Genomic DNA, 16,073 nt, shown 5'->3' with positions numbered 1-16,073 from the left:
GGGGGAGGGGGGGATGAAGCTAGAATTAGGAATGCCAACCTCCAGGGCGTGTCTGAAGATCTCCTGGAATGACCACTCATCTCCAGGCTACGGAGACCAGTTCCCCTGGAGAAAATGGCTGCTTCAGAGGGCGGGGTTTATGGCACGGTACCTTGCTGGGGGGGTCCCTCCCCTCCTGAAACCCGCCCCCCCCAGACTCCCCTTCCCATATCTCCAGGAAGATCCCAACCCAGAGCACCGCTTCGTGAAATGAGGAGAAAGGGGGGCAGAAACTGAAATCAGAGCAGTCTCCTGCCCCACATGAATAACCCACATAGCTGGACCCCCTCGGAGGCCAGGGCTACCCCTCCGGACCGGTTTGGCCCTGCCCTCACCTGTTTCAGATGCACCACCGCGCCGGACTTCTCCACCATGGGGTTCTTCTTGTAATGCTCCACCAAGTCAGCCAGCGTGTCAAAGTGTTCGCCCCCTCCGACGTCATACTTCCCGTCCGGCTGTAACAGAAAGCCAGAGTTCTGTCCCCACGGAAAGGCTGTGGGGGGGGGGGGGAGCCTAGAATTGAGTCCAGGGGTCTGTTTGAGACCAACCAAGTTTTGGGGGGATACATCTAGGGGGCAGGGAAGGCAGCAGAGATGAGGAAATTAAGCAAGAGACTCGGGAGATGGAGAAAAGCAGAACATAACTCAGATATTAGGAACGGCTGGACCTTAACCCCATTGTCAACCTGTGGTCCTCCAGATGCCCATGGACTACAATTCCCATGAGCCCCTGCCAGCATTCGCTGGCAGGGGCTCATGGGAATTGTAGTCCATGGGCATCTGGAGGACCACAGGTTGACTACCCCTGCCCTAAGGCATCTCAGCAACCCTACGAGGTCCCAAGGCAACCCGCACAAGCTTCATGACCCCAGGCTGCATCACGTTACCAAGATGAGGATAATACCTTTTTGAGGACATAAATTCTGGAGCGGGAGCCAGCACCAAAAAGGCCCTGTTGCCGGCAAACGGTCGGCTTTACTTTGCACCTAGAAAACTCCTGTTCCGGTGGCTCCTTACCTGATACCGGATCATTATGTGGGTCACGCGGGGCTTCCGGTCACCCGTGTCCGCCTTGTCCTCGTTGGTCAGCACCGACAAGACAAAGTCTCCCGGTTTGCTTTGGCTCTCCCGGACCAGGAAACTCCCCGGTTTGCCTTTGTCCGTCAGGAGCTTTTCGGCTTCTTTCCCCGTCAAGTGGCCATGGTACCATCTAGGGACAGGAACAGCCACGGAGAAGGGCAGATGGAGCAAAGTCCCTGGTTCAAATCTCCCCTCAGCCACTAGGAGGTCTTAGGGAAGCTACTCTCACCCACTTTTTACACGTGCAATGTGGCGGATTGCATTAAATCCAAAAATGAGTTTCCACTATTATCAACCTTTGGCGATTCGTTCTTTAAAACACAAACCGGTTTCCCCATCCCTCTCCCTCTAGATGGCGCCACCAGCCCATTCGGCCGCTCCATCCGCTCCCCCTTGATGGTCCTTCCCCCCCACGGAGGACAAGCGGTCTCCCCATAATGTCACCAACCCGGAAACAGGACTGGGAGAGATGAGGCTGCAAAAGTTCTGGCCCTCCCCTCAAAACCATTTCCAAATATAAAAGAAAGAGACGCTTGTCCGTCTGGGTTTCTCGGTTCGATCAATTCCTCTCCGGTGGAGACGGCGAGAATATTTTAAAAGTCCATCATGTCCCTTTTTCCCACCAATCTTATTATCTTGTAAAGTGCCAAAATGCCAGCAGAAATGCAGTCCGTTTCATTTCCTGCTTCCTCACAGGGCTGTTCTGCTCTGGCTTTTTAGAAAGGTTTTATTTCATTTTGTTTTGAGTGGCTGATTTGTGTTTCTACAGCTTAGAACCCCAGTCCATAAGCTGCCCTGAAGGCCGACTGTGTAGTGCTTTCCTATGTGTCCGTAGCAACGCAAGGGGCCGTGACCTAGTGGCAAATCCTGCATAGTGCAGGGGGTTGGACTAGATGACCCAGGAGGTCCCTTCCAATGATTCTATGATTCTGTCCAGCCGCTGCTTAAAGACCACCAGAGAGGGGGAGCTCACCACCTCCTTAGGCAGCCGATTCCACGGCTGAACTACTCAGACCATGAACAATCGTTTCGTGGGTTCAGTTCTCCGAACCATCTAGTAAAGCAAGCTCGAGTTAACCTAGCAAAAGTTCACCGCCTCAAATTATACCCCCGAAATAACACCGACAGCTCGACTTGGGGGGGGGGGATTCTCCTCTCTCACCTCTCAGAGGTCGGATCCTGGCAGTTGAGAGGGTATTTCAGCTCTATGACGTTGCTGTTCTTCTCTCGTAGGAGGCCCTGCTGCTCAGTGTAATACTGGACCAATTCGGCCAAGGTGGCGAACTTCTCCCCACCATAAAGGTCATAGTAGTCCCCCGTGTTCTGGATCTTGATGTGGGTCACCTCATCGTTCCTCCTAGTGCCGGACGGGGAAGGGAGAGAAAGAAATTTGTCACACTGGCCAACAATCGACAGTCCCCGTGGGCCACCAACGTGGTCCCCGTGGGCCACCAACCCCTTTCCTGGTGCTTGCTAAGTGTTTTGAGAAAGTGTCTTTTGTCCACCAAGACTTCTGATTGGTCACTGGCAGATGAGTTTCCACCGCATTTCGGTGATCTCTCTTTCTTTTAAAAAAAGTTACAGTGGAAAGGGATTCCCAGCACAGCTGGGCTTTCTGCCTCCTGCAGAATTTCTGTGCTTCCCCGGAAGATTACAGCTTGCCTGAACCTTGAACCCGCTGGAGTCCCAGGGGTGGGATGGGTTGGGGGCGTCCATTTAGAGCGACTGAATGTATTGGGCCTCGGGGGGCTCCCCCCCCTTTCAAGTAGATTAGGAAGGAGGAGGGATGGAGAAGAAAAGCTGACCCAGGACATCCATCAAGCATCTGGGCTCTGGGCAAGCTCAGCGGGAGGACAGCCGCTAAGTGCCCTTAAGACGCAATTACTCTTCCGCCACCACCAAGGAGGGCCAGAAGGGACCGGAGGAACTGGACCACTCTGCTCCCTTCTCTCAGCCAAATGGTGTTAACCCTTTCGGTGCTGCAAGGGGGGTGGTGGTTGGGCTTTCAAAGCACGCGGGGGGAGAGATTTGGCCTAGAATCTCTTTGGTACGGGTGCTCGAATATTCCGTAGATGAAATTTCGAAGCGTTCGGCCTCCGGCTCCTTTGGATAGCTTGCACCATCCTGGTTAGCATTTGATGGTTTGTAGCGGCTGCCGTGAGCCTTCTACAGACACAAATCAGGGCACACGGGGTGTGTGGGGGGGTGTCGAGTAAAAATACACTGTCTCTACGGCCCAGTGGTGTCTTAATTCTTACAGCTGGTGTCACTGCTGATGCATGGGTGTTGTCCTGCGAGGGAGACCACAGTCTGCTGCTGGGCACAGCAGAATCTTGGCGAAATAGAGGAAAAGCGAGGAAAGGGGAGAAAGACGGAAGAGGGCGTGGGGCAAGGGCTCATAGGGCAGAAGGCCTCATGCTAAGAACCCCATTGTGTGTTGCCTTCACCGGATTTTTCAATATCCCCTCCTACGAACGGCTACCAGCTTGTGAGCACATTTGCCCCAGATTGTTCACACCCATTCAACACGTATAACAACCGCGATGCTTAATTTCTATACCGCTCCTCCCCTTATGGCCTTGGATGAAACACAGGGCAGGGCAGGGTCCCCAGTTCTCGCAAAGGGGGTTGGGATCCCCCTCCCCAGCTTCTACTTCAAACGGCCCTTCCAGTGACTGGTGGGAGGGAAATTGTTTTTTTTAAACCACAGTCAACTGACAGTGTGACATCACTTCTGGGAAAAACCTGACAATGACGGCAATCCGCTCTAGGAACTGCCAGAAACTCTATGATCGTACCATAGATTTTTCTGGCAATTCCTAGAGCAGGCTGATGACTTCCCCATGCCCCCCTCCCCTCTCCAGTTGCTGAGCGAGCACAGAGCAGATGCCAAGGGACAAGGGCAGTAACATCCAACCATGTTAATATTTCAGAACCTCTTTCAGCAGATTCATGCTGACTAAGAAAATTCACTTTCAATAGCTTATCGTACGCATGTCCCCCCCCACACACACCGTCCTCCCCTTCACTTCCTTTCAATGTGATCTTTTCAGTTCTCAATCTTTCCCCAGAAACTCTTTGCAATTCAAAAAGACTATTTTTAGCCTGTCGGTGCATCCAATGACCATTCATGCTTCAGCACATGGGCATGAGAGATAAATCAACGGAGACGGAACGGAGTGAAGCAGAAAAGACCGAGGAGAAAAATACAGCCTCTCACACACCACGGCTTGAGATTCCGAATTTGATACCTGCTCGGCTCAAGACTGGATTGCAAATCGGCACTTCACACCCAAAATCTCAGGAAAATCTGTGTCCGAATGGGCCAATCCAGCCGACTGCTGCAGATGTGCAAGCATCCGTTTTGCCTCTCCTTCACGGTCCCAACATCAAAAACATGAAGGAAAGGAGGATCCAGAAATGGGGGTCGAGCTACCGAGGGTTTCCATCTCTCCTCCCAGACCAAACTTTCCCCATAATCCTTTGCAAGCTACAAGATGCCATGCGAACCCTCTTCTGCCAAGAGTCAGTGCAGAAAAGGAATGTGCCCACCCAGAGCCGAAAATGCTCCGGCCATGCGCCACAGCCTTCCGCAGCCGGCAAGGGAATCTACAAGGGGGTTGTCTGTGGCGAAGCACTGTCCTTGCGGGATGCCAAAATCCCTTCTGCCAGCGGGACTCCTGCAGCTGTCGAGCGAGGGAGGAAAGCCCCCCTCCCATCCAAAACCAGCAGCTGGATTAAATAATTACACGGAAAAAACGGCTGCCAGTGCAGATTCCGGCAGCTTCATCTTGGCGCGCTCAAAGGACCCCTCTTGAGGTCTGCAGCTGCAGCGGCTAATTGCTCAGAGAGGATGCAAATCCTCCCCCAAGATTCGCCAACTGCCTACAGGGCGTGTTGTTGCTTCTTGGCTTGCACAGGACTGTCGAAAAATCCTCGCTCCACTCCTGTTTTTTAAACTTTGGGCATCACGCCCAGCTGGACCTCTATCCTGCAAGTCATCAGGAGAAATGAAGTCCTCTAATCCCCACCCAGCTCCGCCCTTGGCACGGGGCAGCCAGTAAAGCACCATTGGGCCCCTCCTCCGCTAATCTGCCGAATGCCCTTTGGAAAGCTGGCTATACCTGTGGCCATCACTGCACCCTCTGGCAGCAAATCCCACAATCATCCAGTAGGTTTCGCGTCCAAGACTGGATTTGAACCCGGACTTTTGCGGACAGGGCCAGGCAATCCTGCGGAGAGATCCTCCCCTGTGTTTTGGCAGGGGGTTTCCAAAAAACAAACGCCCCCTCTCCATTTCCCTGCCCCAAATCATGCCTCCCTCCCCCACAACCAAACAAAGCTGCCATTCAAGAGACTTCTCCCTCCTTTTTCATTTTCTTGCAAGCAAAAAGGCCCTTTTGCAGACAGAAAGATACCCCCCCACCCCCAACAGACAATCGGAGCCATTTATCCGGTCCTTTTTTCAAACCTTCCGCACGGCCAAAAGCCTCCCCTCCCCTCCCCCTAAATTTCATTTTAGTGGCTGAGAAAAGAAGCTGCCAGAAGAAGAATCTCAGCAGGACCGGGAGAGCAGCACCCAAACCGCCTTGCCCCAAATGGATCCGGCGTTCCAGGACGGCCAGGGCTCTTCTGCTCTCTTTTGTCTCTCTGCTCCGGACAATGAAGCCCTTTGTTCTGGCTGGAGAATCCCCGAAACTAAAACTGGTCTGCAGCGATCAGCTGCCCTGGAGAAAATGGCTGCTTTGGAAGACAGACTCTAAGGCAGGGGTAGTCAAACTGCGGCCCTCCAGATGTCCATGGACTACAATTCCCAGGAGCCCCCTGCCAGCATTCGCTGGCAGGGGGCTTCTGGGAATTGTAGTCCATGGACATCTGGAGGGCCGCAGTTTGACTACCCCTGCTCTAAGGCCTTCTCCCCCACCGGGATCCCTTCCCTTCCCAGGCGTCACCTCTAAATCTCCAGGAATCTCCCCACCTGGAGGTGGCAACCCTCGGCAGAGAAAGCACACCAGGCCAGGAAGGGGACCCTTGCTGGTGTGCACCCCCCGGGCTCTGCAGGACGGATGTTGGTGTTGCAACCCAATGTGTCCTTCCTTTGTGCCCGGTCACTTCAACAGGCGCTGGCCCTCCGAAACCGGTGGGAAGGCGGGCACGTCCCGCTCCTCTCCCTCACTTACTGTTCTAGCACGCCTGCCAATCTGTCTCTCTTTGCCAGGGAGGCTTCTGGCAACAGGCGGGAGAAGAAAGTCAAAAAGGCTGTAAAAAATTAACGAGGCTCCTTTCAAAAAGTGTAGGATGAGCCCAGCGCGTTGAACAGAAGGGACCACCGTCTCTGGCAGAAGACGTGCAAGCCCACAATTAGGCACGCAAAACAGGGATTTTGAGGAGCAGGTTGCTAAAAGCCTCCAGGCAAACAAGCAACGTTTCTTGAACTATATCTGGAGCAGGAAATCAGCCTGGGAAGCAGTGGGAACCCTGGATGATCAAAGGGATGAACGGATTGCTAAAGGAAGATGGGGAGACGGCAGAGACGCTCAATTAATTTTTGGCTTCTGTGTTCACTGTGAAAAGCGTGGGGCACAATCCCTCCCCTCCCAGACCCCTGTTGGATATTGTAATTCTGCATGCAAAAGGATGAATAGAATTTCCTCACTCGGATACTCTTGATCAGGGGTAGTCAAATTGCGGCCCTCCAGATGTCCATGGACTACAATCCCCATAAGCCCCTGCCAGCATTTTTTCTCTTTCCTAACTGGGCTTAGAGCTGTACCACATTAACCTTCTTGAAGTTAATCTGCTCACAATAAGATGTGCTTCTACTTTTGTGCGTAAAATTTCTTTTTCCTGTTACCATTGGAGTCAGATCGACTTTGTCATTTTGTTTGAACAGCATCTCCCTCTTAACTGGGAAACCTGGAGGGGCAGGCATAACGCACCAAGTTTTTGTGCTTTCAAGTCAAAACTGAGGTTTCTAAAAAACCTGTCATCAAATAACCCCACCCTCCCCGGATTCTACCCCCAAATAATTGCTAGGAAAGCAAAACTCGGCCTCCTTCCCAAACAAGATTGTCGCAACGCCACTACAGGAAGTCAAGCAGCCTCCCCCCAAGCACCCCACATTACAGCTGCCACAAAGATAAGATCCACTCTCCTCAAAGGTGCTCCACTGACCGCAGCCAAGCAGAAGGTCCATCTGGAGACTTCGGAACGGCCCCCCCTCCGGCGCTCCGGTCTTTTGAGTGCTGGCCGGCGGCCCAAACGCCTCTTAGGGAAATGCAGAAGAGCACCAATTCCTGCTTGTTAAATTATTTACCGAGATCTGGATGTAGCTGTAAATGGAGAAGTCGCCTCATTCTTTCCCACCCCCACCCCGCCCTGGGACCACTCAGCGTTTGATGGCTGCGAGAAGACCGGCAGAAACTGTTCCTCCGGACCCGGGTTCTGGTTTTGACCCAGAAAGGATAGTTCAGACACAGGGCACCCAACCGCTCCATGGAAGGTGGCCACCAAATTTGAAGGGGGGGGGGGGGAGAGATCCAATCCAAATGAGAAATAAATAGGGAAAGGAGACTAGCTAGCTGACAGCAGCAGCTGGCAGGGGCTGATGGGAATTGTAGTCCACGGACATTGGGAGAGCCACCGTTTGGCCACCCCTGCATTTTATCTTACTGAGCTCCACTCCTTAAACCAGGGGTAGTCAAACTGCGGCCCTCCAGATGTCCATGGACTACAATTCCCAGGAGCCCCCTGGCAGAGGGCTCCTGGGAATTGTAGTCCATGGACATCTGGAGGGCCGCAGTTTGACTACCCCTGCCTTAAACTGTCCGGGAACTTCCCAGCCCAGACCTGGCCAGTGGCCACCCTCCGTCGACCCAGCAGGTTCCAACTTGCCCCCCCAGCTCCCATCCTCCTCCCCTCTCTCAAAGGATGCTTCATCGCCCACCTTCATCCTCACCTACTGACTTAACAGGCTTTTCTTTGAACCACAATTCATGCCTCATTTGTCCCTTGCCTGGAACATCTTGTGCCTCCACTGCAAAGCGTCCCTGCATCACTCCCGGGGGACCGCAGGACCATAGATCTTGCTCCAGCCTGTTAAATATTAACCCTCCCTCCCCAAGAGCAACCCACCGGGGGGGTCTCTTCAGAGGGTGCTCGCAAGGTCCCTCAGGCTGCCTATCTGAGCAGACCATGCTAGGGATGTGTTCTCTGTGTCATCTTTGGGCTTTGTGTGTGAGCCCCTGGCCTGATCCAACAAGGCTGCCAACTCAGTTATTCTGCCGGCTCGGTGTCCTACCTGACGGACAAGGTGAAGTCCCCCGGATTGCTCTTGCTCGGCCGCGCCAAGAAGCTCCCGTGGACCCCTCTGGTTAAGAGCAACTTCTCTGCTTCGATCCCGCTGATGTTCGGGTGAAACCACCTAGGGAGAAACAAAGGAACCAAGATTGACGGGGGAACTCGGATGACCTTTGTGCCAAATCCTAACCATCGATCTTGGAGACAGGAGGAGGAAGGAGGGGTCACAGCGACTGACGTCAGAGCTTTGGGATTGTCTGGCTGGCTGGCTGTCACCCAAACTGTTCTCCTCCCATCCTTCTCTCAGCCTCACCCACCTCACAGGGTGTCTGTGGTGGGGAGAGGAAAGGGAAGGCGATTGGAAGCCGCTTTGAGACTCCTTCGGGTAGAGAAAAGCAGCATATAAGAACCAACTCTTCTTCTCCTTCAGTAATATCAGGGCTCTCTCAGCCTCACCCACCTCACAGGGTGTCTGTGGTGGGGAGAGGAAAGGGGAGGCAATTGGAAGCCGCTTTGAGACTCCTTCAGGTAGAGAAAAGCAGCATATAAGAACCAACTCCTCTTCTTCTTCTAATTATCAGTTGGGTCCAAAAAGCCAGAAACGAGGTGATGAATCGTTGACCTATTGACTTCCTTGCAAAGACGCTTGATGTATTTTGGTCTCTCTCCTTTCCTTCCTGTCGAGATGCTCTCTCACAGGGCCATGAGTCATGGGCTCACGTGGCCATCTCGAATCTCCGCTTGGGCAAAGGGACAGTCGGGTGGCAGGCAGGGAGCAGAGCTGAACTTTGCGTGAGCCAAAAGATGTCCAGTTGATTGTTAGAGTTGTGGCAGAAGGGAGTCAAGGGGTTACTTAAAAAAAAAATTGGGCCCAGATATCAGGCAATCCACAGGCAATCTCCCTCCAGCCTCAGTTTCTGTTGCAGGGGCCCTCAACGCGGTGCCCGTGGGCGCCCGGTGATACCTTTCCTAGAGTGAAATAATTGTTAACAAGCGGGGTATAAAAACCAACTCCTCTTTTTCTTCCTTGGACCATAAAACATTTTACCAGATCAATAAAGAACAGCTTTGCAAGACCCAAGGTGGGAGAAGCAGGGGAGATCAATGGTTCCTTCGCAAGCTAAGATGACCTTTGCTCAACCTGAGCTGCTCACAGTCTGCAGTTCAGCGCAGCCCAACCCCGGCAACTGAGGGGTGATGTTGTTTTTAAGCAGCCAGAGGATATAATTTGGGGGCAGGAACATCAGTTGCCGGAGCAAGCTGAGCTGGAAACAGGCAGTTGCGTGCGGGTGTCTCTCTCTCTAAATGACAGAGCTTTTGTTGGGGGAAAGAACTGGCCCCCGATACCTCGTTCTATGAGCCCGGCACAGCTGAAGGGAGAAGATAATGAGGTTTAATGGAGCTTAGGTACAAGGCAGAGTGGATGAACATCACCGATTAATGTCCTGGCGCACCAAAAAGCCATAACAAAGATGGAGTGAGAGAGGCACGGCTGTCTGTTCTTGCAGCTTGCAGTGCTGTGGCCGACAAAGCACAGCCACCTGGGCTTACGCCGCACCTAGGTTGAAACAACAGCCACGGGGGCTAAGGTGAGAGGCGAAGAACTCCGGCAAGGAGGGGAGGGAGGCTCCCGCCGTCCCCTGCCAACTGCAGCTAATGCCCAAGTCTCCAAAGGTAGACTGACTCTGGACATTCCATGGCACCATTTCTGCTTCATGGTCTTTTGTCACCCCAAGCGAGGGAGAGCCATTCTGTCCTACCACACTGCCCAGCCGATATCTTCCTGGGCCAGAATGGCACGCAGGATTCCAAGTGAGGCCGCCCAGAAGATCTCAACAGGAGCGCCACAATCCTGTTCCTTTTCTTCTTATCCCTTTCCTAATCCCCCACCCCCAAAAAAACACGGTTCGGCCCTTTCACCGCTGCAGCGCACTGCTTTGGCACTTTCGCCTTGTGGCAGAGGGCAGGGAGATGACCACACTCATTACACAACCTCGCCCCCCCCCCCCTCCATCCTGTTATTTCTCGGCACAAGCACAAGCTCAAGGGCCGGTGGTTGGGAAGTCTGGGTGGTCCTTGTAAACAGAGCAGGGAGGAAGAAGCAGCTCTCCCCGCCCCCTTCCTTTTGCCCCTTCCACAGCAGAGAAATCCGGGCCAAGAAAATTATCGTGTTTTCTCGGTGCGATTCTGGGCTCGGACTGAGTTGGAAGGGGAAGAAAGGGACAGGGGGGGGGCGAGGGACGGGATCCGGCGCTCGGAGGGCTGCAGGACGTGGCTACGTGCAGATGGCTGGCACAGCTTGCTTGTGGGCCTGCGATCTAACCGCAGAAGTTTACAGCGCCGAGCCCCATGCTGGGCAGAATGCAAAAGTTATCTACACACGGAGGGCCGGCCAAGAATTCGGGCTTCCTGAGCGTGAAAGCACAGAGGGGTGTGCGTGCCGCGCATACATGCCGCCACCACCTGAGTGGGAGCGAGAGCCAAGCGCTGGCTCGGTGGCACGCCGCTCCCCTGCCTCATCACGGGTTTCACCGCCGATATCTTTTCCCTAATAAAGTTAGATCATTTAAATCAGGTTATTATTAGCGCGAGAAATCCTGGTTGCTTTGCCCTCCCTCCCTCTGCAGCCACAGTTCAGGTGGGAAATAGGAATCTCCTGTCAATACTGCTCGCCCCAAACCCCAGAAGGGACTCACCCTGTGCCTAAATGCGTCGAACTGTAATTGCCTTTCTCCTTTGCAATTGGGGGAAGGCGCATATAATTAAGGGGCAGAGGAGCGACTTTCCACGCACAAAATCTAGGGTTACCAGCTCCTAGTTGGGGCTTTCCAGGAGATTTGGGAGGGTGGAGCTGGAGGGGCGAGATCCAGAGAGGGCAGGGATCCCTGCAAGGAGTAATGCCATGGGCCCCTTTCCGACAGCCTCTGTAATCGGTTGCCACCCTGGAAATGTGCACCTGCGCACCTGCACATCAATGGTCCAGAAACTAGTCTTTCAACACTTTTTGCTCCCTTTCTCCAACCCTCTCCACCCCACAAAACAGGGCTGATGTCTTCCTGAAGAAAAGCCGTCTCCACCGTCCTGGGCTGCAAAACAGGCCAACCTCAGATAAATCTATCACTGACGCTTCTCCTGCAGAATCACCCAATTTAGAAGCAACAGAAGAGGCACACTTTGTGGCATCTCATTGGGGATGCCAGCCTCCAGCTGGGAGCTGGAGATCCCCCGGAATTACAGCTCCTCTCTGGACTACAGTGACCCGTTCCCCTGGAGAAAACAGAGGCCTCGGAGGGTGGGCTCGATGGCCTTGTACCCCATTCGGGTCCGGGTCAGTCTCTTCCCCAAATCTCTGGGATTTCCACCTTAACTTCACCTGGTGAGCTTTTTGCCCCTTGATGTTCTTGTGGCAGACTAGAGCTGCCAACTCCAGTCCTGGGAGAATGCCAGGTCTCACCTGGAGGTCGGCAACCCGAAGGGGTATGATATTTGGAGAGGTGGTCAGGATTTGACCGATGGGGGCATTTCCACCTCCTCCCCCTCCTCCTCGGAGTAGGAGATAGGCGCTGTCATGTTCTGGAAGGAGAGCCAAGAGGGAGCTTGATCCCTTGTCCTTATCAGCACAGAAACAGGCCTTGCAAGAACAACATTTAGGGGGAAATGTGACGACTGGGAAGATCCTCTCGGCTCAGTCCGAACCTGCAGCGCATGGCTGGAAAACTGGTGGGTGGAGCCGACGAAGGGGACAGAGATATGAACCAAGAGCAGAACCCAGAGTTTGCCCAAGTGCATCATCCAATGTGTGCATAATGAGCTCAGGTCAAAGATCACGGGGGGGGGGGGACACACACACAGACACATGCTTTCCTAAAGAATGCATCTGAGCATGTGCAGAGTGTCTTTCTTTCACCTCGGGGTCTCAACAGGAGAGTCCTTCACCCATTGTAGGAATCGATGGGAGGATGTCAAAGTCACTGGACTCCGGTGGCCTCTTCAGAATCTGGGTTACGGACTACAGACTCTCTTCTTACCTCATTTAGTTTCTTAAAAATATAGCCCAAATCCGCATCCAGATGGGGGACCCTGGTCTTTGCAGCTAAAGAGAGAGGCCACGCCTCCTGACGTTGGGTTTCCAGCTCATCCGCGATGCAGCCCACGGTCCTCTGGTGAAAACAAGGGGGCTAAAACTCCAGCCGATCAACAGCTAGAACTTCTTTTAGAGCGATAAGAAAGCCCTAGAATAATAGAATGGGTCTTGTCCCTCCAGCCCACCCCTTTTAAAGAGGGGTGCCCACAGCCCATGCGGAGGGTCAAAGGCACTGCCCAGGCGCACCGGAACACACTTTCCAAGGGTGCCTGGACCCGACCGAGTCGGAACTCAACCCATTTATGACATCGGCCAACTCACAGAATCAAGAAGAAGAAGAAGAAGAGTTGGTTCTTAGATGCCACTTTTCTCTACCCGAAGGAGTCTCAAAGTGGCTTCCAATCGCCTTCCCTTTCCTCTCCCCACAATAGAGACCCTGTGAGGGAGGGGAGGCTAAGTCTGTCTCCTCCGGAAATGGCTTTTCGCCCTGCAAGCGTCAGAGATCTCAATTCTCAAACGAGCAAGGAACATATTCTAGGGCCATCAGCATCCAGGGGAGTCCTGGAGAGCTCCCAGCACAACAAATGATCTCCCGATAACCAAGAGTAATTTCTCCGGAGAATAATAGCTGCTCTGTGGCAGGGGTGGCCAATCGGTGGCTCGCCAGATGTCCACGGACTACAATTCCCATGAGCCCCTGACATCATGTTGCCCTGAAGAAAGGGAGGGTGGGCTTAGGGCATCACACCTCTTCTGAGCTCTCTCCCTCTCCATCAAACCTGCCGTCCCCAAATCTCCAGAACTCTCCCAACCCAGACCTGGTAACCTGCTCTGTTCCCCACTCGCCCCCCAGCCCGCCTGCCTCCAGAGCATCCGGGTCCGAAAGACCAGCGGCGTTCCCTGTTTAGCCTCTGTTTACCGAGGCTGCTAAGGGGACAGGAGGGGGAGAGGAAACCTTCCTTTATATTTAGCTTCCCTGCCGCCGAATATAGCTAGCCCGAGTTTATTTAGGAGCAGACTTTCTGATGTCAAGCATGCGGGAGATTAGCAGGTCGTCCCCTGCTGTGCCGGGCAACATCAGCCGGGATCATGTGCCAGAGAAGGCCCCGTGCGCATTGCTCAGCACCCCTGGCATCGGCGAGCGCTCCCTGCCCAGACGCTGGCTGCCAACCCCTCTCGGTCCACCTGGGCAGCCAAGGACAGGGCTCAAGGTTGCCACCCTCCAGGCAGGGCCTGGAGATCTCCCATAATTACAACTCCTCTCCAGACGACAGAGATTACTTGGCCTGGAGAAAACGGCTGTTTCGGAAGGGGGACCTGATGGCGTCACCCCTTGCTGAGGTCCCTCCCCTTCCCTCGCCCCTAAATCTCCAGGAATCTCCCAACCCAGAGGTGGCAGCAACCAGGCAGCCCACGGTTCATCCAGCTACACAACCATCGAGAGAGGAGGTCTAAAGCGACCCTCCTTCATGCACCCTGCTCACGGAGGGGAGGGGGCGGCCAGTGGGGACAGGGCCTTTATGGGAGTGGCCCCCCCACCCTGGAGTTCCCCACCCCTAGGTGCTCATCTGAGCAACTGGAGCCTCCTCCTGAGGTCTCCCTGCTCGACAATATCCTTAAACCCCCTTCCAGAGAGGCTCTGGGATTCACAGAGGTGTTTTAGCCATTTTTGCTGACTTGCTTTCCACAGGACCGTTGCCCGGCTTCTAAGTGCCACGTGGGGAGGGGAGCGGGGAGAACCCTTTTTAAAAAAATCAATACCGCTTTGGGAAGATTCCCGACCGCAGAGGGACCACATCCCGCCCGAGAAACCAGACACCGAGCCAATAATTCCTTTACGCGTTAAATCTGCAGAAAGGCACAGGGGAAGTGTTGCTGAGCCGGATACAAGGCCAGGGGTCCCCCTCTGAAGCAGCCTTTGCTCCAGGGACGCCGATCCCGGTTGCCTGGAGAGGAAGGATAGTCCCAAGGGATCTCCAGGTCCTCCCTGGGGATTGGCATCTGCCGGCAAGAGTCGTTCGGAGGTGGCCTGCCATTTCGTCCCCCCCACACACACACCTCCCAGCCCTCGTGCTCCTCAGAGGTCTCCCATCAGCTTCCGAAATCTAACAGGATTGGGCTGGCCCCACGCCGGGTCATTCTCAAGAGGCAATCCAGGTATCCCCTTTCATCTCCGGGGAGACCGTCTCACCTACTTGGTCAAGAGCACAAGAGGGCAGGTGTTCCTTCGGCACAGCATTTGGGCGTTTGCGGCTCTCCGCCGTTCCCGCTCGCAGGACTCGGCTCTGTGTGGGAGTCCAGAAGTGGCTATTTATTTGGGGGGAGGGAGAGTCTCCCAAAGCGACACATGCAGGAAGCGCTCCCCTTCCTGGATTCCAGCCCCCTTTTCGGCCACAGAGTTTCCAAGCTGCCTTCCGGTCCAGCGGCAGGAAACCGGCCCTGCAGGCTGGCCGCCTGACTCAACTTCCCTCCTGGACACGCTTCCTGGAGAGGCCGAAGGCTGGTTTCGTTTGGGTGGCTACAAGCGGGGATTTCGACGGGCTGCAAAGCTCGCCTGACCCCGGGGGTTGCCAACTTCCAGGCAGGGATTTGGGAGGGAGCTCAGGGGTGCGTAATGTAGGGATGCCAGCCTCCAGGTGGGAGCTGGGGGTGTCCAGGATCACAGCCCATCTCCAGACAACAGAGATCAGTTCCCCTGCGAATCAAGGATGTTTCGGAGGGTGGGCTAGGGCGTTGGACCCCACCGAGGACCCTGTCTTGGAATCTCTCGACTTGGATCTGCAAGCGTACCCCCTCCATTTCCTGCTGGGGGGCAGAGAGAACCTGAAAATGCTGGTATTGAACTGCAGAGTCCACCCAACAAAGCAGCCTTTTTCTAAAATAATAATAATAATAATAATTTAAATCCCACATCCCCCTTATCTGGAAATCACATTAAACTCTGGAGACCTTCACGTCCCACCTGGGGCGTAAGCAACCCAACTCTGCTTAAATTCCAGGCGGACTTTCCTCCGTCCTTCCGCCGTCCTTCCCCCGGGGCAGGCAGCTCTACCCGATCCACCCCAGGAGCAATCCTTCCCAATTCTCGTGTCAAGAACATAAAGCAAAAAAGAAATCCGGCTTTGCGGGATCGCCAGGCCACAGGCTTCCTGTGCGGCCTTGGGGCCAGGTGGGCCTAACCTCCAGGGCAAGCCAGCCGGGCAGGAGAGAAAACCCGCTGAGTAACGCTTGGGGACGGCCGTGCCTCTCCTTTCTAGGAACGGGGCAGAGAACAGTGGGGGTCAGGTGACCGCCGGGCGTGCCAACCCCACGGCCCGAGGTCCTTGATCGCTGCCCGGCGGGCCGCTGTTATTCTTAGCCTGACCTCTGGAGTCGGCCAGCCAGGGTGACGGAGCGGAATGGCCCTCGCTGGGCTCACACCAAAGGACCCCCGGCCTCGGAGCCCGGCCAGGGATGGTCGGAAGGCCTGGGATTCCAGAAGCATAGCTGCCTCCCGGGGAGCAAAGACAAGACCGGAGACGTGCGTGCATTTATTTTAGGACATTTCTCAGTCCACTGTGCCTCCGAGGAGC

At 54.5% G+C, this 16,073-nt stretch overlaps 1 protein-coding gene across 3 annotated transcripts in view; it reads right to left on the bottom strand.

Annotated features, from left to right (window-relative positions):
- Positions 1–16,073, bottom strand: part of LOC143824411 (tyrosine-protein phosphatase non-receptor type 11-like) — a 28,176-nt gene that overhangs the window by 9,139 nt on the left and 2,964 nt on the right. Inside the window, exons 1-5 of one of the 3 annotated variants that reach the window (XM_077311675.1) lie at positions 14,697–14,876; positions 8,419–8,541; positions 2,281–2,475; positions 1,056–1,248; positions 375–494 (exon numbers count right to left, since the gene is read on the bottom strand). In XM_077311675.1, the coding sequence (XP_077167790.1) occupies positions 375–494; positions 1,056–1,248; positions 2,281–2,475; positions 8,419–8,541; positions 14,697–14,740 (675 nt within the window). In that variant the 5' untranslated portion in view covers positions 14,741–14,876. Of the gene's footprint in view, positions 1–374; positions 495–1,055; positions 1,249–2,280; positions 2,476–8,418; positions 8,542–12,445; positions 12,753–14,696; positions 14,877–16,073 lie in introns of those variants that run through there. The other 2 variants (XM_077311677.1, XM_077311676.1) reach the window with 2 other exon arrangements.

Source organism: Paroedura picta, chromosome 15 (assembly GCF_049243985.1).
Source record: "Paroedura picta isolate Pp20150507F chromosome 15, Ppicta_v3.0, whole genome shotgun sequence".
NCBI classification, from domain to species: Eukaryota; Metazoa; Chordata; class Lepidosauria; order Squamata; family Gekkonidae; genus Paroedura; species Paroedura picta.
Note: the sequence above shows the minus strand (reverse complement) of the source record. Positions and strands in the feature narration are given on the sequence as shown.